This window comes from Dioscorea cayenensis, chromosome 19 (genome assembly GCF_009730915.1).
Source record: "Dioscorea cayenensis subsp. rotundata cultivar TDr96_F1 chromosome 19, TDr96_F1_v2_PseudoChromosome.rev07_lg8_w22 25.fasta, whole genome shotgun sequence".
Lineage (NCBI taxonomy): Eukaryota > Viridiplantae > Streptophyta > Magnoliopsida > Dioscoreales > Dioscoreaceae > Dioscorea > Dioscorea cayenensis.
In genome coordinates, this window is record NC_052489.1 from 24,822,520 (window position 1) to 24,849,043 (window position 26,524).

The 26,524-nt window shown below is 36.6% G+C and overlaps 3 protein-coding genes across 6 annotated transcripts; 2 read left to right on the forward strand and 1 right to left on the reverse strand.

Moving 5' to 3' along the window:
- Positions 1–4,689: 4,689 nt before the first annotated feature.
- Positions 4,690–9,922, forward strand: LOC120249623 (protein RETICULATA-RELATED 5, chloroplastic-like). Its single transcript, XM_039258199.1, has 7 exons — positions 4,690–5,420; positions 5,606–5,735; positions 6,409–6,939; positions 7,540–7,647; positions 7,913–8,461; positions 8,909–9,031; positions 9,632–9,922. Exons 1-7 carry the CDS (start codon positions 4,771–4,773, stop codon positions 9,800–9,802), a joined length of 2,262 nt encoding a protein of 753 aa, XP_039114133.1. The 5' UTR covers positions 4,690–4,770; the 3' UTR covers positions 9,803–9,922.
- Positions 9,923–10,037: 115 nt separating this feature from the next.
- On the forward strand, positions 10,038–13,543 carry LOC120249625 (aldose reductase-like). 4 transcript variants are annotated; one of them, XM_039258201.1, is made up of 10 exons: positions 10,038–10,142; positions 11,078–11,128; positions 11,232–11,316; positions 11,408–11,495; positions 11,697–11,903; positions 12,015–12,086; positions 12,248–12,334; positions 12,657–12,806; positions 12,894–13,070; positions 13,152–13,543. In XM_039258201.1, exons 3-10 carry the CDS (start codon positions 11,303–11,305, stop codon positions 13,521–13,523), a joined length of 1,167 nt encoding a protein of 388 aa, XP_039114135.1. In that variant the 5' UTR covers positions 10,038–10,142; positions 11,078–11,128; positions 11,232–11,302; the 3' UTR covers positions 13,524–13,543. The 4 variants fall into 4 exon arrangements, with proteins under 4 accessions (XP_039114135.1, XP_039114134.1, XP_039114136.1 ...); XM_039258200.1 differs by having other exon boundaries at positions 11,232–11,495; XM_039258202.1 differs by having other exon boundaries at positions 10,039–10,142; positions 11,232–11,495; positions 12,927–13,070.
- Positions 13,544–18,491: 4,948 nt separating this feature from the next.
- LOC120249899 (pentatricopeptide repeat-containing protein At4g19440, chloroplastic-like) lies at positions 18,492–23,574 on the reverse strand. Its single transcript, XM_039258604.1, has 4 exons — positions 20,915–23,574; positions 20,696–20,770; positions 20,514–20,599; positions 18,492–18,754 (listed from the first exon to the last, which is right to left on the reverse strand). The coding sequence occupies exon 1, from the start codon at positions 23,481–23,483 to the stop codon at positions 21,012–21,014; it is 2,472 nt and encodes an 823-aa protein (XP_039114538.1). The 5' UTR covers positions 23,484–23,574; the 3' UTR covers positions 18,492–18,754; positions 20,514–20,599; positions 20,696–20,770; positions 20,915–21,011.
- Between the last annotated feature and the right edge of the window lie 2,950 nt (positions 23,575–26,524).

Sequence of the window (26,524 nt, forward strand, 5' to 3'; positions counted from 1 at the left end):
TCCATTTTGTCAAGATATATCAATATGATTGTCACATTTACACCCAAATGAAAATATTTCAACCAATGTTGATAGGACCTAGTGATAAAGAGCGCGAGCCACATGGGGGTAGTTGAAAAGTCAAATCTCTTTGCACCATGGCGATAATGTAAATAATGACTTGCCCATTTTCTTTTTCTCTCGTTAGAGGCCCATGTATATTGGGCTCATCTTTGGTTTTAAAACATTCTTATTTAGTTTAGTACCACATTACCAATTTGTAAAGCCTTCACCCACCTTATATATGGTACTATTCATTAGCCCTTAACTTTGGTTTAGTGGTTATACTCTTTTACACGCAGGCACAGGAGTTGCAAATTACCCAATGATATAGCGCGTGAGTGACATGAAGATTGTTCTCCCTCTACCCATGGTGAATAATTTAAATAGTGACTTGTTCATTTAGCCGATATACCAATATAATTATTACATTTAAGATATTCAAACCAATGTTGATATAACCCAATGATAAAGTATGGGAGTTACATAGAAGTGGTTGTAAAGTTAAATGACTCCCACACGCATGGTCAAATATATATATATATATATATATATATATATATATTATATTTATGCCCAACTAAAAATATTCCAATCAATATTGCTGTTATAACCTAATGATAAAGCACAAAGCACGCAAGTCGTGTGGGGGTGGTTGAAAAGTCAAATCTCTCTCCACTAATGTGAATGATGTAAATAGTAACTTATCCATTTACTCTTTCTCTCTCTCTATACATATGATTTTTACATTTATACCAACATTGATACAAACCAATGATAAAACACTTTAGTCACATGGAGGTGGTTGAAAAGTCAAATCTCTCCTTACCCATGGTGAATAATGTAAATAGTGATTTGTCCATTTAGTCAAGATATCAATATGATTATTACATTTATGCCCAACTGAAGATATTTCAACGTTGATATAACACAATGATATAGTGTGGGAGTCACATAGGGTGGTTGTAAGGTCAAACTTCTCCCAATCCATGGGGTATAATATAAATAATAATTTGTCTATCTAGTATATATATATATCAATATGAGTATTACATTTATGGCAAACTGAAGATATTTCATCTAACATTGATATAAATCAATGATAAAGCACGTGAGTCTCATGGGGGTGGTTGAAAAGTCAAATCTCTCCCCACCCACGGTGATTAATGTAAATAGTGATTTGTCCATTTACTCTCTCTCTCTCTATATATATATATGATTATTACATTTATGTCCAACTGGAGATATTGTTGCCAACATTGATATAACTCAATGATAAAATGTGGGAGTCACATGGGATTGGTTGAAAGGTTAAATCTCTCCCCCATCCATGGTAAATAATATAAATAGTGACTTGTCATTATTGTTTGACCCATCCACTCTTTAAAACAAATTTTAGATGTTCTCTCTAAAAAAAAATTTAATATATATTTAGACTATCAAATGACATATCATTATTGTTTGACTCATCCACTCTTTTAAAAAAAATTAATAATAAAGCTATAGAGATATAGTCATAAATTTTTTTTAGTAGCGACCAAGTAAGAGTCAAAGAAACAAACTATATATTTTTAAAAATATTTTTTTATATGTTATATCATAGTTTATAAAAATCAGGGTCAAATAATAAATTTTATAGAAATATAATTTTTTTATACTATATAAATAACACAAACTAATTTGTAAAGTATCAATCTGTCAAATAATAAAATTTGTGTAAATATTTTTTTCAAAATATTATCTTTTTTAAACTATAGTATTAATTTGGGATTAGCATTAAAAAAAAATAAAAAAAATAAGAGAGAGTAAAAGCGAGGGGTGCTTCCCCTCTTTAGCCACCATATATATATATATAAATCAATATGATTATTATATTTTATGCCCAACGAAAGATATTCCAACCAACGTTTATATAATCAAATGATAAAGCACGGGAGTCACATGAGGGTGATTAAAAAGTCAAATCTCCCCTATGGTGATAATGTTAAAAAAAATTATCTATTTAATTAGTATATGTATATATGTGTGTGTATATATGAATCAATACGATTATTACATTTCTGTCTAGCTAAAAAGATATTCTAGCTAGTGTTGATATAACCCAATGATAAAGCACAGTAGTACATAGAGATGGTTGTAACATTTAAGGTCAGATATCTCTCCCACTCATGATAAATAATGTAAATAGCGAACTTGTGCATTTTGTTAATATATATATATAATTATTACATTTATGCTTGACCGAAGATATTGCAATGAATATAAATTTAAAATATAAAAGTTTGTTTTTCAGAAGGGAATAATTTTATTTCGTATGTTGGTAAAACAATTTAGGAACTAGGAGAAAAAATCCAAAACAAAAAAAGAGTAGTATATAAAAGATTTTTTTTTTCACGTGAAGTTGAAGTGAAGATACGTCCTATCGAAAATATTAAAGTTTTTCTCTTGTTATAATAACTTTTTTTATAATTATTATGTTTAAGTTTATTACAATTTTGCCCCCCAAAATAGGAAAAAGCATATTTTTCATAAAATTTATATATATATATATATATACATATACATGCACCCTTTCTATTTAATTATTATTATTATTATTATTATTATTATTTGATGAAATGTAAACAAGTCATGTGTGAGCAATGTGCATAGAGTTGATCCCTCGATATATATGTGCATATTTTACATGAGTTGAAATTCTAACATGTTTTATTGACAAAACACAAATAATTTATAAAAACAATATGATGCTAATAAACAAAGATATTGTTGGCAATATTTAATTGTCATTAAAATAGTTTTTATTGATGTATTTTTTTCATTAACATGTGCTGTCACATTTGCAATAAAAAAAATTATTAAAACATGAATGAACTAAAGACCACAAGCCCCTCTCTCTGTGTTCCCTGAGTTTTTTTTTTAAATGAAATGTGGTCCACTTATTTCAAAAAAATTGAAAATAAATAATAAATTTAAAAAAAAGTCTCCATCAGTCATATTAAAAAACTAAGACAATTCACTTTACATCCAATTAACTATACAATTTCCATTAAAAACAATCGTAACATATACACCGATTCACCAAAAGTCACTGGAAAGAGAGATTTTTTTTAGCTTTAGATATTACTTTTAATCCAGTTTTGGAAATTATAAATCCGAAAATGACCATAAAATTTAAATTAAATGTTATATAAATTTAAAATATCAAACAACAGCAACCACAAATATAAAGACAGTAAGTGAATTTTGAAGTTGAGAAAGCATAAGGTGATGAGGCTAGTAAGCCACACTCAGTGGCACCAGCAAGAACTGGTGACACGCTTGTTAGTTAGTCTTTGAGCCTGCAACGGCAGCGGGCTCGTGATTGGATTTGGTTCCCAAAGTGAAGCACTTGGTGGGCTTAAATTGGGCAACTCGTTGTCCCAATTTCTGCCTCCCATATTCTTCAAAGGCCTCCAGGTCACGGGCTGATCATATCCTGCCACGCCAGCATGCTCTGGCACTAGCTGCATTTGCTCCCGCGGATCAATTTAGTTTAACCTGTCCATTCTTTTATATATAGATATATATATATATATATAACAGTGGACATTGAATAAAGAAACAAACATAAAAGGTTGATTTGCCGTGTTTTTGTTTTTTTTATTTATTTAGTTGATTGTAGATGTTAATGGGAATAGATTTGGATAGTTATGATTTGTTGAAGTATTGTATTAAAATTAATTGAATGGTGATCAAAATACTGTATTACTATTTATAAATACAGTAACACAGAGTAATACTATGCATTTGAATAATTTAAATTGTTGGTTGACTATCCAACGGCTAAGACTTAATTTGCTTAGATTTTAAATCTCAATATGTCGGTAGATGATACAACCTCTATATATGTGTGTGGGTATTATTTGCTCATTTTGTTTAATAATTGCTTAATTTAAGATTTGCATAGAAAAAAACTATTTTAAAAAATTAGCTTAATTATTTATTTATAGTTAATTATGTTTTTTAAAAATATGTACTAATCGATATTTATAAAAAAATGATGATGAATGTTTAATAATGAACAATATTTTAAATATAATGAGAAATATGATCTAGATGTGGGACGAACTCTTGATTTTAATTTGAGAGGTGAATAAACCTATTATAAGAATGATTAATTTAATTCAAATTTTTTGAGTTACAACAATTTTTATTTATTTTTTAGTTAAATATGTAATCTCATCCAACAGTTTTAGGTTAATTGGCACCGGATCCTCTATGTGTGACTCTCTGAGTTTGATCCTTACCCAACTCAAAGTGAGAGCATTGTGACGTAAAGTGTGGTTCCTCTATGTGCCCGCCTTTTGATTAGGCGCTTGCCATCCTTTTCAAAAAAAAAAAAATCTCATCTAACAAACTATTATTATTATAATTATTATTATTTTATAAAATATAATAAATCTCATATCAAATACATGTATAAATATGAAATTATTGTCTCGACACATTTATATTTAAAAATACGAATACTCTACGCAGAGTATCGGTGCCACCAGACCAAAGAGGCGGAAATGTAAATACTTGTAACAAACCATTGTTAGACAAATCTCAACCCTGGTTCTTCTAAAATGTTCTGCGGCGCAACCAACAGCCTGAGATTAATAACAAGGCAGTGCAGTCTGCAGTGGTATCCCATTTTCTTTCCCGCCGTAGTTGTGGGCGATTCGCAATCAAATCGCCGCCGTGGAAATGATAACCCACGGCCTCACTCAACAAATCGGCAATTTCAAGCCCCTCTACTTCGTCTCTTCTCCCCGCCTTCCTCTCCGCCTGGAAAACCACTCTCCCCGCCACTTCTCGCCGAGAAACACCCTCCCTTTCCCTCTCCTCGCCTCTCTCCGCCGTGACTCTTCCTTCGATGCTGAAGCGCAGCACGAACCCCGTCGGATTCTCTCTGGAAGCCGGCGGGAGGTCCTTCTCCTCCCCTCCTTGGCCGCTGCTGCAGGCCTCCTCCACTCCATCTCTGCTGCGCGGGCGGAGGAGAAGCCTCCTCAGCCTTCTTCTGACACCGCCGTCGTCGACACCAGGGAGGAGAAAAAGGAGAAGAGTGAGGAAGGGGAGGCAGCAATTGTGTCTAGGGTTTACGATGCGACTGTGATAGGGGAGCCTCTGGCGGTGGGTAAGGATAAGAGGAGGGTGTGGGAGAAGCTGATGGGGGCTCGGATTGTTTATCTTGGGGAGGCCGAACTGGTCCCCGATCGTGATGATAGGGTTTTGGAGCTGGAGATACTGAAGAATCTTCGGAGCCGATGCTTGGAGCAGCAGAGGTCAATCTCAGTGGCGCTTGAGGCCTTTCCTTGTGATCTCCAAGAACAGCTCAATCAATTTATGGATGGAAGGTCCGTTCTTTGCAGTTATGTTCTTTTTCTTTTCTCTGGGTTAAATATGCACGCTTTGCACGATTCCTCTGATCATGTGATTCTGGGAAAAAGGGTTCTTGGGAAAAAAATTATCTTGTATGAAATGTTCTGGTACTTCTTTATTTGTATTAATTTTCTCAATCAAGTTTATTATTTGCTGACAGGATTGACAGCAAAAGCTTAAGGTCTTACACCTCTCATTGGCCACCGGAGCGTTGGCAGGAATATGAACCTCTTTTAAACTACTGTCTTCAAAATGATGTAAAACTTGTTGCTTGTGGTACTCCGCTACAGGTAATTCTTTCAATTGTTCAACCATAGGTTATAGGGTCAAGCTTTTACTTAATGATGTCAAACTTGTTTCTTGTTTCCATTCATGCCAATTTCATTGTTTGATGGTCTTCAATCAATGGTCATAGCTAAACCAACTTTGCCTGAGTATTTGCCTGAGTGTTTGCCTTGAACATTGAGCAATCGAAATAGCATGAAGCGATTGATTTTACTTGCTAATACCTTAAAACATGGTGTCTCATGTCTGATTTGTGTGATTGAATATGACATGAGTGGAGTTGATTACATAAGATATATTCAATTTTACAGTCAATGGATGGAAAATGTTGAAATGGTGCCAGCAACACAAAAAGAACCTTTGTGGCCCCGGCTTTGTTAACAATGAATCAGTTCTGCCGTTACTTTCAGTTTATTTTTATATGCCAGTACAAGCAGGATTGCCCATAGTAATGATGATAGTATCACTCTACGTATGCCATATACATATGATTGTTCTTGCATTGTAAGCCTTAAAAGGGAACAATTCATCTCTTGATATCTGTGATGTGTTAAATATATGTTTCTGCTTTCTATTGTTTCCTTTTTGAGGTTTATTTGTTTCCAAAAGACTGTCAACTGCCTGTTGATGACATGAATGACACATGGCAATTTGTTTACTTATTTTCCTGTCAATTAGATTTTAAGAAATGTTCAAGCTGAAGGTATTCGAGTATTTTCCAAGAGTGAGCGGAAATTATATGCTCCTCCAGCTGGTTCTGGCTTTATTTCTGGCTTTACGTCTATTTCTGGGAGGTCATCAATAGACAAAATACTTTCCAAACAATCAACTTCTTTTGGTCCTAGTTCATACTTATCTGCTCAGGCCAGGGTTGTTGATGAGTACACCATGTCCCAAAATATCACACGAGCAATGGAGGATGGAGGTTCTGCAGGCATGCTTGTAGTAATAACAGGGGCAAGCCATGTTATGTATGGATCAAGAGGGATAGGTATTCCCGCTAGAATGTCCAAGAAACTGCAAAAGAAAAACCAAGTTGTCATATTGCTTGATCCTGAAAGGCAAGACATCCGCAGAGAAGGGGAGGTTCCTATTGCTGATTTTTTGTGGTATTCTGCTGCTAAACCATGTAACAGAAACTGCTTTGACCGTGCTGAAATAGCGCGAGTAATGAATGCTGCTGGCCGAGAGAGGGAAGCTCTACCTCAGGTAATTGACTGTTGTTGAGGATTAGCTTTGCTGATTATAGCATTTTTCCTGATTTGATAGTTAATTGATAATGCTTTGCCCAGCTAGCTGCTGTTTTTCATAAAAAAGTAATGAAAATTTTACTGTAAATTATTATACAAATCTTGAAATTTAATGTAAAGGACTGTCAAAAATTTTATAAAGAAAGAATATTTAAATGTAAAATAAAAGAATATAATTGATTTGACAAATATTCCATCTGAAGTCATAAGCAAAAGATACACGGGGTACAAGTGTGGTGTCTCATATCCAACAAAAATTGAATATACAATTGAATATACCTTGAGATCAATTATATCCATTAGAAAAATGTGCCAAGGGTGTGTAAATTAAGAATATAAATGTGAGAGATATGCCTGAAAAATGAAGGAATAAAAAGTGATAAACCTCTTAATTTTTTTTTTGTTAAAATAAAGTTTATCTTTTTAGGAGTAATTATCTTTAGCTTTGTTTGATCTCTCTTTGCTTGCTTACCTTAGAAACGATAGACATGACTAGCTTGTTCTTATAACTTGTTGTAGTTCTGTCATGATGATGCCCCTTTAATCTGTCATTGTGTAGGACCTTCAAAAAGGATTGGATCTTGGTGTGGTATCACCAGAAATACTGCAGAACTTTTTTGACCTGGAAAAGTACCCGTTCATTGCAGAGCTCATTCACCGTTTCCAGGTATGTGGCTTTAGGTGACCTACTTGTTATCTTTGTATTTTCTAGCATATCTAAACATTTTCTTTTCAGAAAATGCATAGGTAAACCTTCGCTTGTAGAAGATAAACTATTTCAAGTTTTTGGATCTTCTCAATTTTCTTACTTAGAAATTATAGAAGTTATTAAATATAAACTAATAAAGTTGTATTTATGATTATTATTCTTAAGCAATTGATCTTGTATAATTTGCTAAACGGATAGCTTTGATGTCCCAATTTTCTTGCAGGGCTTTAGGGAAAGATTGCTGGTTGATCCTAAATTTCTGAATAGGTTGGCAATAGAAGAAGCTATATCAATAACAACCACCTTGTTAGCCCAGTATGAACGGCGTAAAGGGCGTTTTTTTGATGAAATTGACTATGTTATAACGGATACCATCAGAGGGACAGTTGTTGATTTCTTTACTGTTTGGCTTCCCGCCCCAACCCTGTCTTTTCTCACCTATGCTAATGACAACCCCACTTCTGAGAACTTTGAATTATTTAAGGGTCTTCTGGGATCCTTTCCAGACAATGCTTTCCAAAAGAGTATCATTGGGAAGGACTGGGATTTGAGTCAGCGGTTTGCAGCAGTGATTCTTGGTGGCCTTAAACTTGCTGGGGTTGGTTTTGTTTCTGGTATTGGGGCCGGAATTACTACAGATGTATTATATTCTATTCGCCGACTTCTGAATCCTACATCTACTGCTGATGGAGGGCGGAAAAGAGCTCCCATAGTCAAGTCAGCAGTTATCTACAGCTGTTTTCTTGGGACGTCCGCAAATCTGCGCTATCAGGTGCTCTGACTTCCCATGAACACACATCATATACCCTGCACATTCGTAGGATGTTCACTGCATATGTCTATCATGTCCAACATGATGATATTTTTATTATCTTTTCAAATTTAGTGCACATCTACTTTCTTGCGTATGATTTGACATTATTCATTAAGAGACTTGAAGAGTTGCTGATGATCTAAGACCTATCAACTTGTTCAACCATATGGCATCTTAGCTTGCTTGTATCAAATGGGTTATGAACTATAAGGTGAATCTCTTTTCATGCTGGAAACCATTTGTGCTTCTCCTTTTCTCTGTGAGGTGATACTTTTTTTAGTAAGACTTTGTGTGAATTTAAAAGTCAGTAAAATTAATACTACGTAACTATGGATAATTGGTCTTATTCTTGTGGAAAATCATTTACCTCTTTTGGTTTTTAACAGTTGCCTATTTGTGGTGCAGATTATTGCCGGTTTAGTGGAGCACCGATTGTCTGATAATTTGTTGTCCTTTCCCAATGGAGCTTTGCTTGTGAATATGTTGTCTTTTGTTGTTCGCACTATCAATTCTTACTGGGGAACCCAGGTTGGTTTTGTTCTAGCCATTTCTAATATAATCATCTTACTTTTCTTTGGATAAGTAGGACACTTTATTAGTGATAAAAGATTGGTTGTCCAAAACTTTTTTGTTTTCTTCTATAATCATATTCTAAAGTAGAGATGCGGCATTTAACCCTAGTTACTCCCAGCTCTAGAGAATTAATTCTCAATATTGTCAATCAAATAAGATAGGAAGACAGAGGTAAAGAAGTATGTCAAAAACTGCCAGTAATTCACTATTATTGATGTGATACTAACTCCAGACTCTTTTTTTGGATCTTAACCTTGACACGTGTCCAGAATCACAATAGAAAAAATATAATAACATCACATGGGACACGTGTCAGAATATGATAAACTAGAACCAGAGAATACCTTGGTTCCAGAACCAGGGGAGATGAACTCATGATCAGATAGGTAGCGCCCTCATGCTCAAACTTCTCTATGATCAGGCTTTGTTTCATTGAATCAAACTTGTGTTAGCAAACTTTCTGCAATCATGTATGTGCATATAAGTATAGAAATAAATCTCCATATACTTGAATATTGTATATGAACACTGAATACTCTTCTTGCATTGTTGCAGCAATGGGTTGATCTGGCCCGGTTTACAGGATTACAACAGCGAAAAGTAGAGTCAGTTTGTGATCAAATTTCTGATCCTCCTAACACACCTCTCCTGAACTGCCCAGGCCCTTCTGCCAAAGCAGAAAATGCGGAAGATGGCAGTAATGAGCCAGATGGTACTCCTACTTAGTTGGAAAATAAGCCCAAAACCATTCCACGCCTTCAAACTAGTGATAACAGTCAAAAGAAGGCATTGTCCCTGCTGCCATATGTAATGTTGTAAATGATCTTCAGTCATGCACAAGCATTTCCTCTTATCATCCAAAAAAATACATACAATTTTCTTAGTTCTCTCCAATTTGAGAGAAGATTAATTTTTCCAAAGCGAGATTTAAATTATTTAATGACACAAGTTTTGATTCACTTTTGATGTACGTTACATTTTCCGCATCACATGTTAGGGGGTGCGCCATGGCACTTGGAAATCTGGCTCTGTGGTTACTGACTCTGTCGTCACTGCCATCACCAAGGTACATGTATATACACACACATCTATATATCACCACTTTAACAGTCATGTCCTAACTTCTCTTCAACTCATTAACTCAATAACTCATTCTCTCCCACATGATTTATCAAACAAAAATTATTATATTAAATTTTTTTTTATTAAAGATCTAAATTTAATAATTATGCGTATAAATATATTTCTAATTCATTATTTCATTTTATAAATGGTATAATTTAAAATGTAATATAAATATATGTAAAAAGATTTTTTATAAATGGTATAATTTAAAATGTAATATAAATATATGTAAAAAGATTTTGTATATGTATATATATATATATATATATATATGAGTAGGGAGTGGTCTTCTATTTATTTATTTATTCTGAATATTCAAAGACACTATTTATTTTATTTTTTTTTTTTTGGGGAGGAATTCACAATACCGCTTCTTATTTTAACTCGTCTATTAAAATTTTCAGATTTTGTAATGAATAGTTGCATGATGATTTGGCCAGTTCCATCCACGGCCTAAGTTCAATCATTCGGCGGGATTCTTGTTCTTTCTTCTTTTTTTTTGGATTTTTGGGGAGAAATAGAGGGATCAATGTTTATGGAAGTCTTTGAGCCAATAAATTATTACAATAAATAGTAAATTGAATTCAAGGGTATATATATATATATAACACAAGAATCAAAATTTTACAAGGGGTGTATACATGGAAAGGATAAATTTCATGAGGTCACACTCATGATTTCAAGATTTAGGAGAAGCACATAAATACTTTTAGGGAAAATAACCCCCCACACACACACACACACAGAGCCAAATATTTGTTTAATTATTAAACATGAGATTGAATTTGTCTCATTTTACTGCCATCATCATCCCAATCTTGACAATGAGAGTTGATAATCGAACATATGATGATGTCTGATTTTGCACGCTTGCAGGAGGGATATAGACATGTTGATACCGCAGCGCAATATGGAATCCAAGAAGAGGTGACCCATGAAAATATTGGCTAGGATTTGCATGGTTTATTATGTGATCATTTCTTGATTTATATGTATTTGTGATGTTGTTGTATGAATTTCTGGATTGCAGGTAGGGAAAGGGCTGCAAGCTGCTCTGCAATCAGGCATAGAGAGGAAGGACCTCTTCATCACATCAAAGCTATGATGTTTATTATGTATATAATTAGTGACATATAATAAAATTCTTTATATGTTTAGTATCCTTGTGATTGATTCAATTTAGATGATTTTGTTGGGACATGGCAGGTGTGAGGATTTATCAGCAGAAAGAGTTCGACCGGCGCTGCAGAACACTCTCCAAGAACTGCAACTTGATTACCTTGATTTGTATCTGGTATGAAGTGATAAACTTCTTGTTCTTCTCCATATATATATATATATATATATATTCATATATTTCTTGTTCATGTTTATGATATAAGTACTCTTAGGATGATGACCTTTTTATCATTGAAAGCTCAATGATCTTTGATGATGGTAGTAGAACAAGGTTCTTAGCTGAATTGTCTAATTTAAAACTTTTATTGTTATATAGATTCACTGGCCATTTAGGCTGAAAGAAGGTGCGCATAGGCCTCCGGAGGCAGGAGAAGTGTTAGATTTTGATATGGAGGGAGTGTGGAGAGAAATGGAAAAGTTGGTGAAGGATGGACTTGTTAGAGACATTGGCATCTCTAATTTCACAATCAAGAAGCTCAATAAGCTGCTCAAGCTTGCCCAGACAATTCCTGCTGTCTGCCAAGTAATTTTCTGTCATCCTTGTGAAAATGCATGTGCATTTGTATATACAAAGGATATATACATATACATACATATATATATATATATATATATTGCTTGTTTTTTAGTCCAGATGGAGATGCATCCAGGATGGAGGAATGACAAGATGCTTCAAGCTTGCAAGAAGAATGGTATTCATGCCACTGTAAGAGCTATCACTTAATGGTCATTCTTCTACATTTAAATATCCCAAAGTTTTAGATTATTATCAAATGTCTCCAGTTATGAAGTAATGCAGGCTAATTCACCACTTGGATCATCTCCCAAAATTTTAGATTCTTACCAAATGCCTCCAGTTATGATCAGTCTAGTAATGCAGGCTTATTCACCACTAGGATCTGTTGGGGTTGGACCAACCCAGCTTGGGTCCCTTCTCATGTGTGGGTCACATGGGTAAGTAACTTAACTCACTTACCTTCCACATATATATAAAATGAAGAAAAATAAATTTGATATAATAAAAAAAAGAAGGAAGAAAGAAAATGAGAGTTTTTTGAGAGGTGGGTGGTTTTTCTCAATCCTCTTGCTCAAGCAAAGGTGTGACCTAGTAGTTTGGCTTCCATTGATGCTCCTTTGTTAACCTCTTCTTTATTTTCCCTTATATTCCATCTTTCATGATGATGTAATGTGTAAACTAAGAGTGTGTTACTCTTAATGGTGTATGTGATTCTCTAGTGTATAAGAGAAGCTTGTAATCCCATTATTGTTGTTATAGTGGAAGATTGTAGGACATTGTGTCCGGGTGGTTTTTCCCCTCGTCTTGAGGGGTTTTCACAAAGGAAGTAATCGAGATACACAGTGTGTCCCGACAAGAGGATCATCAAGCGACGATCGAGATCTCATGCATGACGCTGCAGTTAATAAGGTAATTGATTCTCAGTAACCCACAGAGATTGTAGCCATATATACCAAGTGGAAATAAGTACTAGTTTGGTGTATTATTAATTAAAAGGTGGCAAGCAAGCTGAACAAGAGTCCATGCCAGGTTCTTATCAAATGGGCACTGCAGAGAGAGACTAGTGTGATCCCCAAGTCCACCCATGCTGAAAGAATCCATGAGAATATTCAGGTTTTTGGATGGGAGATTCCTGAAGGGGATTTTAAAGTTCTGAGCAGCATCAGTGATCAGGTGAGTGACAAATTGAAAATGCTATTATACTGGCAGTATTGTTATGATGTCTTGACGTTTTGGAGGCCTTTGGAAGTGCAGAGAAGGGTCTTGGATGGAGAAGATCTGTTTGTCAACAAAGAGCTGTTAAGGGTGTTTGATCAGACATATCACTGGAGCCATTGGAAGTGCAGAGAAGGGTCTTGGATGGAGAAGATCTGTTGCTCCCCAGGTCCCTGCACATGCCTCCAGCCTCCAGCTCACTCTCCACTACCGCCGAAGACTGTTGAACTTAGCATTGAATTGGGATTCACATCATCCCAGAATTATCTTAATGTTGTGTTTCATTTAGAATTTACTTTCACTGTATGTTTGTATTTTATATTTCGATTGTTGTGGTTGTATGAACTATGCTGCTTCTCTGGCACGCACATAAGTTGTTTGTTTAAATGCTTGAATGAATTAATGAAGTGAATGCAAGGAATTTCAGTGCATCTCAGTTATCTATTCCTATACACATCTCTTCCCTTCATTTTGTTCTTGTATTAAGAGTTCAATTTCCCTGTGAATCTGAGTGTTCTTGTGAGACCATTTGTACATCTCTTCTCTCTCGATCCTAACAGTGGTATCAGAGACTGTCCGAATGTCTAGCTCTTCATCTGCAAGGGATGCTAATGTCCCATTCTTCAAAGGAGAAAACTATAACCTCTGGAGCTTGATGATGAAGACGATGTTCAGGTCCAAGGATTTGTGGACACTAGTGGAGAAGGGGTTCAGCGAAGAAGGTGATGGAGCTAGATTGAATGAATGTATTAAAAAGGATGCAAAGGCCTTGTATCTCATTCAACAAGCTCTAGACACCAGAATTCTAGTGAGAATTTCAGAAGCCAAAACAGCAAAGCAAGCTTGGGAAATCATCAAAACAGAATTCCAAGGAAATACAACTAATCAAAATGTTCAAATTCATTCTCTTCATCGGGAATTTGATGCAGCTAAGATGAACTCCCACAGAAGACAGTTGTGTCCAAACTTTTGAGAGGTCTCACATCAAGGTTCTCTCAGGTGGTTCACTCTATCATATCCGCGAAGGACCTCAGCACTCTCACAGTAGAAGAACTCAGTGGCCTACTGAAGAACCAAGAGTCCATATTAAATATTGAAGAAGAACAACATCAGGAAAGAGAAAAGCTCTTCACATTGGAAGAGATTATGCTCAAGCTGGAGGAAGAGGACGAGGTCGTCAGTTCAACAGAGGAAGAGGAAGAGGGCACGACAGAAGCATTGATGCTGGTCGCACAGAGGCTAGTCGCTCAGGAGAAGGTAGCAAGACATACAAAGGGGTTCAATGCTTTGTGTGCAAGAAATTTGGGCATACGAAAGCCCAGTGTTGGTACAGAAACAGAGAGGCCAACGTTGTGAAAGAAGTGAAGGAGAAAGAAAAAGAAAAAGAGGAAACAGAAGTTGCGTTTATGGCCATCAGTGAAGAAACAGAGAAAACAGGGGGAGTCTGGCTCATTGATAGTGGTTGCTCTAACCACATGACCGGAGATGTGAACCTGTTTCAAAGTCTTGAAGCAGTTCCAAGTCGATCGATTACAGTGGGAGACAGGAATACTCTCAAAGTCGAAGGAATTGGGAGTGTGACTCTCTGTTCAAGCAGAGGAAGAATAACAACCCTGAATGATGTGCAATTCGTTCCCAACCTTGCTCACAATCTACTAAGCGTTGGACAGATGATGGATTCTGGGTATGATGTTGTGTTCACCGGAGGAGTGTGCAACATCAAGAATGCCGAATCCAAAGCTCGAATTGCACAGGTATGCATGACATCCCACAATCTTTTCCCTTTGGAAGCAGATGATGTCGGATCTGCTTATTTGGCACAAAATGGAGAGGTCTCTGACCTCTGGCATAGAAGATATGGTCATATAAATGTGAAGAAGCTGAAGTAATTGATGGGGCAACAGTTGGTGTCAGGGTTACCAAACATCAGCAATGTACAACCCTGTGAAGCTTGCTCTCAAGGAAAGCAAACTCAGACGAAGTTTCCCAAAGGAGTGGCAAAGCAAGCAGCAGCTCCATTGGAACTAATTCATGCTGACCTCGTCGGACCGATCAAGACTCCATCCATAGGAGGTAATGTCTATTTCCTCTTATTGACTGATGATTACTCAAGACACAGTTGGGTGTTCTTTATACAGAGAAAGCTAGAAGCTTTTGAAAAATTCAGAGAGTTCAAAGTGTTGGTGGAGAAGCAACTGTCTCTCCCAGTGAAGATATTGCGCACTGACCGTGGGGGAGAGTTCACCTCCTCTGAATTTGAAACTTATTGCACAGATGCTGGTATTCTTCATCAACTCTCTGTTCCTCGGACACCTCAGCAGAACGGAGTGGCCGAGCGGAAGAACCGGACTGTAACTGAGATGGCACGCACCCTGTTAAAGCAAATGTCAGTACCACCGGAATACTTGGCCGAAGCCGTCGCCACCGCCGTCTACATTCTCAACCGGTCTCCCACCTCGGCTATGAAGCACCAAACGCCCTTGGAAGCCTTGACCGGAGAGAAACGGAGTGTGGATCACTTCCGAGTCTTCGGCTGCTTGGCATTCATACTCGTTAACCCGCAACTCAGATCCAAGTTTGACTCCAGGTCACTTGCCGGCGTCTTCATTGGCTACAGCGGAATCTCGAGAGCCTATAAGATCATCGTTCCGGATTCTAAACGTGTACACGTCAGCAGAAGCGTTCGCTTTTTCGAAGAAAAAGCATGGGATTGGATGAACCGTGCTGACTCAGCCACATCAAACTATGAGCCTGCACGTGAGGAAAACGTGACTTCGAAGACTAAAACTCATGCGCAATCCAAATACTGAAGATCTCGTCGGAGAAGACGGTGGCGCGCCGACAAGGTATCGAAATCTCTCCGAAATTTATCATTCCTACTCTTTTGCTCTCACAGTTGGAGACCCCATCACTTACGAAGACGCAACAAAGGATAAAAACTGGATTACAACCATGAATGAAGAAGTTAAGGCAATAAACAGAAACAAAACATGGAGCTTAACCACACTACCAAAGGGGAAGAAAACAATTGGTTTGAAGTGGATCTTCAAGTCGAAATTCAATTCCGATGGAACACTGTTAAAGAGAAAAGCTCGCATTGTAGCAAAAGGCTACTCTCAGCAAGAGGGCATTGACTTTGAAGAAATTTTCTCCCCAGTTGCTCGCATGGAGACAGTGAGGATCTTTCTGTCCATTGGTGCTCAACGAGAATGGACAATATATCAACTTGACGTTAAATCGGCCTTTCTTAATGGAGAGCTCAAGGAAGAGGTTTTTGTCTCACAACCGGAGGGGTTTATAGTAAAAGGAAGAAAGGCCTGTGTGTATCGACTTCACAAAGCTCTATATGGCCTCCGTCAAGCTCCTCGAGCATGGTATAGCCACATCGACACCTATTTCACTCATTTGGGTTTCATTCGCAGTCCAAATGAACCGACTGTGTATTGTAAGAAGGGAGGAGATCACAACGTTCTACTACTCTGTTTGTACGTTGATGATATTCTATATATGGGTTCCTCTGAGATGCAGCTGAGGGGATTCAAAAACTCCATGATGAATACCTTCGAGATGTCTGATCTCGGACCAATGAGATATTTTCTTGGTCTTGAAATTGCACAGAAGAAAGGATCAATCTTTGTATCCCAACACAAATTCGCTATTGATCTACTTCGCAAAGCTGGGATGGAGAATTGTAAATCAATTGATACGCCTATAAATGCAAATGAAAAACTCTCTCTGTCTGATAGTTCAGGAGAAACAGATCCGGTGAGATATCGAAGGTTAGTTGGGGGGCTGCTAAATTTATCTCATACTCGACCGGACATAGCTCATGCTGTTTCTTTGTCATCTCGGTTCATGCAAAACCCGAGCATGCATCATTTGGGAGCTTTGAAGAGAATCCTACACTATATCAGTGGAACAATTAATTTTGGGATTCATTATAACAGAGGTAAAAACTTTAAACTATTTGGTTATTCTGACAGTGATTGGAGCGGTTCTCAGGATGACCGGAAGAGCACTACGGGATGGGTTTTCTCACTTGGTTCAGGTGCTATAGCCTGGTGCTCCAAGAAACAGGCCATCACTGCCCTGTCTAGCACTGAAGCAGAGTATATTTCTCTGACTGCTGCTGCCTGTGAAGCTGTTTGGTTGCGACGTTTGCTGGGAGATTTGAATGAAGGACAGTGTGGCTCCACTGTCATCTAGTGTGATAATCGGTCTGCACTCTGTATTGCCAAAAACCCTGTTCACCATGGCCGTACAAAGCATATTGACACTCGCTTTCACTTCATCCGGGATCTTATAAGAGATGAAGCAATTGATGTTAAACACTGCAAGACTGAAGTGCAGCTTGCCAATACGTTTACTAAAGCGCTGCCAAGATGCAAGTTTGAAGCTCAGAGACATGAGCTGGGAATTAAAGACTTCTCTGATCAAGGGGAGGATGTTAAGGGTGTTTGATCAGACATATCACTGGAGCCATTGCTGGTTGCTCCCCAGGTCCCTGCACATGCCTCCAGCCTCCAGCTCACTCTCCACCACCGCCGAAGACTGTTGAACTTAGCATTGAATTGGGATTCACATCATCCCAGAATTATCTTAATGTTGTGTTTCATTTAGAATTTACTTTCATTGTATGTTTGTATTTTATATTTCGATTGTTGTGGTTGTATGAACTATGTTGCTTCTCTGGCACGCACATAAGTTGTTTGTTTAAATGCTTGAATGAATTAATGAAGTGAATGCAAGGAATTTCAGTGCATCTCAGTTATCTATTCCTATACACATCTCTTCCTTTCATTTTGTTCTTGTATTAAGAGTTCAATTTCCCTGTGAATCTGAGTGTTCTTGTGAGACCATTTGTACATCTCTTCTCTCCCGATCCTAACAAGAGCATGGACCTTTCAGGTGTGTGGCTGATATCTGGGACAATGAGGATTATAGCTTGAATGCATAACTATGAAGAGTTATATCTTAATGAATAAAATGAATGAGTTTAGATGAACTGTGTTCGATTATGAAGTTTTAATAAAAGATGTTTCTTTTAATACGCACAGTTTCATTTTAATAATAGAGTGAGTTCTATTTGCTAAAAAAAAATGTTACATTAAAATAAATAAAGAGAGCAAACAAAATTAGCACTGTAATGGCCAGTAAGTTATTGTAATAAATCCGCAAATGTATACAACATCTCTGCTCTTTGACATACATAATACAGTAACGTGTATGATTGTTTTATTTTTAACAATTGCCAAAACTTAAAACCTATTGACGCAAGAGTGGAAAAAGGTACCTTGTGATCTTGCTTAGGTCTACAAAACTTTGTCTTGAAAATTTCAAGAGGTATGTATACAATAGCTATCAATTCTACCCAAAAGAATCAATGAGAAAGAGCTCATCCAACTTTGGCTTCAGCTGGTCCTCTCCTTGACAATGTTGTGAGGAAGAAGAGGTTTATCAAGAACACAATTATGGGCCAAAACCAAAATTGGCAATCAAATATTAACAAATTGAATTAATCTTGACGTCTTGTTAGATGAATCTGAAATAGAATGGGTAGGCAAGCTTGCATGCTGATGAAGAGCACAGGGTAGTGAAAATGTTCTTGTGCATGGATTGGCACTTGTTGATTTGCTGATGCCCTGTGAGACAGTTTATTGATTGTCAGAGAACTTCTGAAAACTGTGATTATATTTGACAATAAAAGCATAAGAATATCAAATTGTCTGATACTGGTAAAGCATCTGATTGAGTGCATTAAAAAGACAATGAAACCTCTTTTAAGGAAATGTACTAAGATTAAGAAGAAGAAGAAGATGATGATAATGATTTAGAGTCTATAAAGCAAATATACTTGAGAAATGATATCAAGGGGCTGTTTGGAGTCAAGCATAATGTATTCATGAGATGACCAGTCAATTTGCCGTAACCTAAACTAACATTGACTTGTGACTATATGAGATGCACAGCTTAAACAATCCTCTAGACACAGGACCCAACAGTGTCTTGTGACAAGATGAGATGCGAGGGTTATATCATCCTCCGGATACATGAGCCTTGATTTTTACAAAAAAACTATCATGCTTGGAGTTTGTTATTAGCTTATCCCCACAAAATCAGAATCACGGATATGTGAATCACAGACCATGTTTGGACAATCTCAAGCCAAAAGTAATTTCTTTCGCATGGGTTATGCAAGAACAAGACATCCATCGATTCTTGATTGCATTCATGATAACAAGTTAAGATTGGCACAACAATAGGATATCAAATGTGCCCCGTGTATGAACTTATTATACGATGAGAAAGCAGATGCCTCCACAGAAACTAATGAAATTACCCATTTTAAAGGCCACAATAACAAGTCAAAACAGATTAAGGAGGAAAGAAATTGATTATTATAGAAAATTAATATATTGATAAACTTATACTGAGCAACTATGTACCTTGCCTAGAACACATTTCATTCAATCAGAGAGCACCTATCGAGAATGGATGCACAAGAAAAGAACTCTAATTTTGAGGACTCCCAACACATTTGAGCTTTTAAACATCTGCAACGGATGTTCAAATTTGTGTGATCGCGGAAAAATATAATCCGCAAACTTCTACATACAAGTGAGATGGACTCAAATATGAACGTTACTATACGCTAGAGCACCACTTGAGTAATTCTTGGATATAAACATTATAAACCTCCTAGCATCAAATGTTAAAAAATTACACAAGGTCAGCCTAGAAATAAAATCTCAATCTCATGCACAACATTCAGCCCATTACGTGATAGACTAAAAGTGTATGTGAGGTAAATGAAACCTGTATACTTAATATTTGAAATTTGGTGGTGAGATATTACACAATACGGATCCTACTTAAGAAGCAATAAAAAATACAATTTCCTTGCGCTAAAAAATTTTGGGATGGTCAAATCCTACAGCATATAATAGAGACAAACAATTACGTATATTTCTAATGGCACTCTAAATTTACAAACACAAGTTGCAGCAGCAATATTATAACTTAGTCGAAGATAATATTACAGGATCATATATGAGTATATGACTTCTTCCCCAGGCTAAGACTTTTACTATTTAATGCTCCAAAACCACACACAATAGTGAGAGCCCTGGGCAACTGCTAGTAGTCTGCCTGCATTATTCTAAGTTTATGTAAACTTGTCAACGGCAATGTTCAAATCCTGAAAACTAATGTTATCTACTTCCAAGATTTGAACATTCAGCTGTTAAAGAAGAGTTCCTAAAGGGAAAGTTAACTGTACTACTATGACACTCTGATAACCTAATGTCCAGATCTCAAAAATCAGTTCTCCATGTTAAAGTAACCGCAATTAGAGCATAATAAAAACGCCAAATAGAGATGACCAAGGAAAATCAGACTTACAGACAGGTGGATATACTCCAAGAGCATGTGTAGAAAGAAATGCATGGCATAAGGTAATAGTCTTCAATTTTTGCCGACTAAACTGCCTGCACTAGTTTTAGACATTAATTAGTGAAACTGTTCTCATCTAGTATTATGGGATTTGGTCAACCAAAAACATGCAACAAAAGGGAAAAAAGAACCTGATATATGAGAACAGCAGGTTTCCAAAGTTGAAGCCATTATTGTGTTATTCTTTGTCATTCTTTCTGAACAACCTGCAAAAAGAACAGTTCAAGAGGCATATCAAGAAAAGAATTGTATTATGAATGCAGAATAACATGCAGAACAACAGAGAGATATATAATGTTGTTTCACATTTAGATGTGAAGCAAGTAAAAATTGCAAAGAAGGCTTCGAACCTGATAGAATTTTGTCCTTGATCATAGATGAGTTAAAACCATCAAATAAGATCAAAGATGCTGAATTCTCCATGCTGCCAGGGTACTTTTTGGTTCACTAGGATGTTTTAGCAATCCGAGGTCCAATGCCATACTGAATAATGCCTTCAGATATACATTTAGCTTCCTTTTCACAACCAGAACTGGTCAATCCATCAACCAAAATAGTATACGAAACCTCATCCAAAGCCAAACCTCTCTGTGACATCAGATCACATATCTTAAATGCATCCTCCATTTTCCCATCCTTACAGAACCCAAATATTAATGTGTTGTATGTAACAATATCAGGTACAATACCACTATCAACCATTGCATCAAGAAGTCTTGATGTTTCTTTAATGTTGCCCAACTTACAGTAGCCATGCATTAACACAGTGTAAGTTATCTTATTAGGTGCAATGCTGCTAGCACGCATTTCCTCAAACAGTTTCTTTGCTTGGTCCATTTGACCTAACTTACAATATCCGTCAATCATTGTAGTGTAACATACAACATCTAGTTGGAAACCATCCTCTTTCAATTTGTTGAAGACATTTCTAGCCTCTTCTATGCAACCATCGTTGCAAAACCCATGGATAAGAGCAGTATATGTGACCACAGTCGGAGAAACACCTTTGCCTTTCATTTCAGCAATTAAATTAGAAGCTTCCTCCATATTACTACTCTCACAACAACCAGAAACAAGAGAATTATAAATGACAGCATTTGGCTCTAATCCCCAATTATCCAACTCCTTGAAGAATGTCTTAGCTTTATCAACTTCCTTTGATTTACAATAACCATCAATTATGGAGCTAAAAGTAAAAAGATCTGGAACCAAAGCCTTAGACTTCAACTCATTCCAAAGCCCAATGGCCTCTTCCATCTTGCCTGAATCGCACAATCCATGTAAAAGATTGTTATATATGTAAATATCAGGTTCTATGGCTCCTTTAACCATTTGTCCAAGAAGCCTAAGTCCTTCTTCTATTTTCCCTTCTTTGCAACACCCCAATATCAATGTGCTAAAGGTAACTCTATTCACTGCCATTCCCTTGACAAGAATTGTCTCAAGAAGTGCTACTGCTTCCTCCACCTTCCTCAACTCACAAAGGCCATGGATGAGAGCATTCGAAGCAACTACCTCCACATGGAAACCTTTCTCCACCATCTTCAACCAAATTCCCATTGCCTCCTGATGCTTACCATTTTTACACAAACCAAGAATCAATGAGGGCAGAAGAGAACTCTCTGGTTTGAAGTCCCTCAAAAACATCTCCTTAATGAACCGAACTGAAGAATCCAATCTCGACCCAGTCCTAGCAATTAAAGAAATAACTGAATTAAAGACACTCTCATTAACTACAATCCCATTCATCAACATCAACTCCAAGAGCTGCTCTGCCCGCTCCACTTGCCCTGCATTACACAAACCTTTCACAAGCAAATTATATGTGACCTGATTTGGTTCCATACCTTTCCTCACCATCTCGTCCCGCAACCTCAATGCCTCTACATACCTGCCAAAGCTACAATGCCCGTCAATCAACGTATTATATACAAACTCATTTGGTGGTATCTTCCTCTGCTTCATTTCATCCAGCAAACAATCTGCTTCTCCAAACCGATCCAATTTCACCAATCCATTGATCAACACATTGAAAGTCACAACGCTGGGTTCCACAGTCATCCTCTGTTTCAACCTCAAAGCCTCGTCTACCATCCCATGCTTGCAGAGCCCGTCAAAGAGCGCATTGTAAGTGACAACCGTCGGAGATATCCCCGAGCTCTCCATCTCCGCAAATAGTGCGACTGCTTCTTCAACCCTCCCACCCTTGCAAAGAACATCAATGAGAGGCGTGTAAGAGAACACATCTGGGGATAAAAACCGGCGCATTTCATCGAACACCCATCGGGCATCACGGTGCTTGCGCGCTTTGGCGAGAGACGAGATAAGGAAGTTGCAGGAACGGAGGGAGGGACAGAGGCCACGATCGACGAGGATGCGAAAAGAGGAGACGGCGATGGGGAGGCCGTGATCGGGTGGATATTGAGTGCAGCAGACGTGAAGGAGGACATCGAGGGCGGCGGAGATGGAGGAGTCGTCAGGGGAGGAGTCGGCGAGGGAGTGTATGAGCTCCGGAAGAGAGTGGAGGAGCGTGGAGGAGCGTAGGGGATCAAGAAGGCGGATGACGAGGAGGCGGGCGGGGGCGCGGAGGCGGGCGTGGAGGAGAGAGTGGAGGAGGAGGGAGAAGGAGAGAGGGGTGAAGGGAAAGTTGAGGCGGTCGGAGGCGAAGGAGAAGAGGCGGAGAGCGTGGCGAGGGTTGATGGAGGGGCGAAGGTCGAGGAGGTGGCGGTCGAGATCACGGGGGGAGAGGCGTGATAAGGTGGCGTGGCAGAGCTCCTCGTCAAGCGGCGAGCGGGTGAGGAGGCGGAGGAGGTTGCGGCGGAGGATATGAGATTCGTCCGGCGGCGGAGGGGAAGGGCGGAGGACGGCGGACGAGAAGAGGCGGCGGCGGTGGGGACGGAGGGGGAGGGGTGGTCTCATGGTGGTGAGAGCGCGGAGCGGGGAGAGAGGAGAAGGGGTTTTGATAGGAATGGACGGCTGGGATTTGATCTGGAGGAAATCATGGACGGCTCTCGACTGGTTCGTGTCCAAGTATCCTTCACAAATGGAATACGGTGATCTTTAGAATTATTAAATTGGAAATTAGTTTTGATGTAAAAATATAAATTTAGTTTTATTTTTTATAAAACAAAATATTAATTATTGTAGGAGAAATGAATTATAAAATGTTGGAAAATTTCAAACCTTGTTTGGATTGGTTTTTGGAAATCCCAGAAGTGTTTTTTTTTTATAAATTAAGCGACTCGAGTTCAAAATGTTGTTTATATTGACTTTTCTAAAGAAAACTGTAAAACTGAAAAAAAGCGAGTTTTTTTAAAAAACTAGTCATGACCACTTTTGAAAAAAAGCTGTTTTTAAACTATTTTTACGACTTATGCTCCTACTAAAAGCTAATCCAAACAGAAAATACAAAAAAATGTTTAACTTACTCTGGAGAAGCACTTCTAATAAACTAAAAAAAAGTATTTTTTTGAGAAGCCAATCCTAGCAAGGCCAAATAGACTCTTTAACATTTATATTTTCCAAACAGACACTCTTTCATTACATTTCTTACTGTAACTTACTCTGTCAATTTATTCTACACCTCATTTAATATTTATAGATTTTATTTAATATTGTGTATTTACGTGTAACTAAATAAGTTTTCACTTAATATATTATTTTTTCATATTTAATATTATAAATTTCAGCTTAAAATCCAAGATTTCAATTTAAAATTGTGTGTTTCCGTTTATAAAAATGAAAGCCATATCAACATCAACTTCCTTTTATGTTAAAAAATCTGAAAAGTAATCAATCATGAAAAAGAAAAAAAAAAAAGACCATCTAAAAATATTCAAAATCATACCAATTTTTTTTTAATACTTTAACTCATAATAGTTTTTTATTTATAACTAGTTTATTGTATTTTGACTGTTTGACATGAGATTATTTGTGTAGGATTTTATTTTAAAAAACATCTTATTGAATTTTAAAACTCCCATAAAATAAGAGTATAAATATATTAAAATATTAATTTTATATGTGCATCATGACTTACCTCAAATAGGCCTTAAATAGAAATACTTATCCCCTATTTATTCATAAAAAAATTTTCATTTCGTACTCCACCGAACTGTGTTTAAGATTTAGAAATTTCTTTATTTTATTTACCTTTGCTGCCCGAATTAAAAGGAGGATGCCAATTTAAATTTGAATGGATTGTTATTTAAGTTGAGAGGGATTGAAGACTGAATGTCATTATTTTTTCTTTTTAGTTAATCAACTGTTTGGTTAATTTTGGTTGCTCATGTTTAGGCATTGATCCAAATAGAAAATGGTGTGCAAGTCTGGAGTCAAATCCTAATATCTATTAGATGTGTAAGTTATTGATTGTTGTGTATAATAAATATAACTTAATTTATAAAGTTCATATAATATGAAGAAACATATTTACACATTCACAGTAATATCTTTACAAAAAATGAGAAATCGTAAATATACTCAATTTATAAAATTCATAAAATTTATAACTGATTTATTTATTTATTTTGATAAAAGCACTATATACATGATGCGTATATGTCCAACTCATACATCATAAAGAGGTTTGGGCTATATTAGTAATTTGGAGGGTTGTGTAACCTAAATTCCACTTAACAAGAACGATAAAAATAAAATAAAATAAAAGAGTAGAGTAAAGAAAAAATAAAATACTAGAATTTATACATGTTTACGATGTTCACCCTTAAATGGGTTGTGTCCTATTTCGTGCTATTACTACAATATAAACTATGAAGAATTGTTCAAGAGTACAAAAATACATTCCACACTCTCTTTTGTGTGTCACACCTCTAAAAATACTCAAGATTTTACAATATTTTTGCTCAAGAACTATAACACTCATCATCTCTTGATTTTTTCTCTTGCTTGTTCATAAGAACACTTATAAACTTTGGGATACAACATCATCCAAAGATCTTTCCCTTTTATAGCCATGGATGAAAACAATACATGGGTGGCTCTAATTACACACAAAGTGGCTTTAAAGTCAAGATTAATAGCTGCTAACCATTAACATAGTTTCAATGCCAATATTAATGGCAACCAAACATTAACATGAGTGAGTTTTTTATTTTGTTTAAACACATAGAAAACTAGATTTATCTCCATTTTTTTAACATGCTACAAACTCACACTCACAGTTAGCGATCTGTTACCATCAATGTTTCTAAACGAATCTTGAACTTAAGACCCTTAATGTTTCACCCTTATTTTTTACGTAGGTCAAGTATCGCTGGGCTATAAGTACTTTAGTTTTACAACTTAATTTTCAATTTTAAACATATATAACTAAATATGATTTTTATGATGATATACTAGCAATTATCACAAGTTGATCACGTAAAAATTGCTAAACATGGGCCAACTTTGTTTCATAGGGCCTTGACCTTTGAAGAGGTCTTACTGGGATATTGACTAGATATAGGCCCAATCCAACCAATCATCCCTTATTTGAGTCAAACTAAGTTGGCCAAGGTTTTATAAGCCGGGCCCTTAAGTGCAAACCTCAGTAAGTGTTTTCTTACTCCATTGTCAATGTCATAAAATTTGTCTAGGATTTGTTACAACAATAAACATTTATTTTTCTATGCATGGAAATATGGAACGGATGCTTTTATTATTTCAAATTGAAGATATTGGATAAGTGATGCGAAGCACATCTCATCTTACTAATTTCTTAAAAAAAATTATTTTAAAAATTATTAAGAAGGTGATTTTCAAAAAGAAAGTTCATGCCAAATCCACTTGGTCAAGTGGTTAGTGGTACCAAAATAAGTTTTTCGTGTGACATGCAAAGTGATGAGGGTTTAAATCTTTGTTGGAGGAATTAACTCACAAGTGATTTCGTAACTAACTCACACGTCATAAAAACAAACGTTTGGTTCTTCATAGTTCAGATATATGAATTGTTTTAAATT

What these genes read in the sequence shown, in the direction of transcription:
- LOC120249623 (XM_039258199.1), top strand. Translation starts at nt 4,771, where the DNA reads ATGATAACCCACGGCCTCACTCAACAAATCGGCAATTTCAAGCCCCTC. An exon ending in AGAGGGAAGCTCTACCTCAG is followed by an intron (nt 6,940 to 7,539) that starts GTAATTGACTGT and finishes GTCATTGTGTAG; the next exon opens with GACCTTCAAAAAGGATTGGA. An exon ending in ATTCTTACTGGGGAACCCAG is followed by an intron (nt 9,032 to 9,631) that starts GTTGGTTTTGTT and finishes GCATTGTTGCAG; the next exon opens with CAATGGGTTGATCTGGCCCG.
- LOC120249625 (XM_039258200.1), top strand. Translation starts at nt 11,385, where the DNA reads ATGATTTTGTTGGGACATGGCAGGTGTGAGGATTTATCAGCAGAAAGA. An exon ending in CTCATGTGTGGGTCACATGG is followed by an intron (nt 12,335 to 12,656) that starts GTAAGTAACTTA and finishes TTGTTGTTATAG; the next exon opens with TGGAAGATTGTAGGACATTG. An exon ending in TGAGCAGCATCAGTGATCAG is followed by an intron (nt 13,071 to 13,151) that starts GTGAGTGACAAA and finishes TTGGAAGTGCAG; the next exon opens with AGAAGGGTCTTGGATGGAGA.
- LOC120249899 (XM_039258604.1), bottom strand. Translation starts at nt 23,483, where the DNA reads ATGAGACCACCCCTCCCCCTCCGTCCCCACCGCCGCCGCCTCTTCTCG.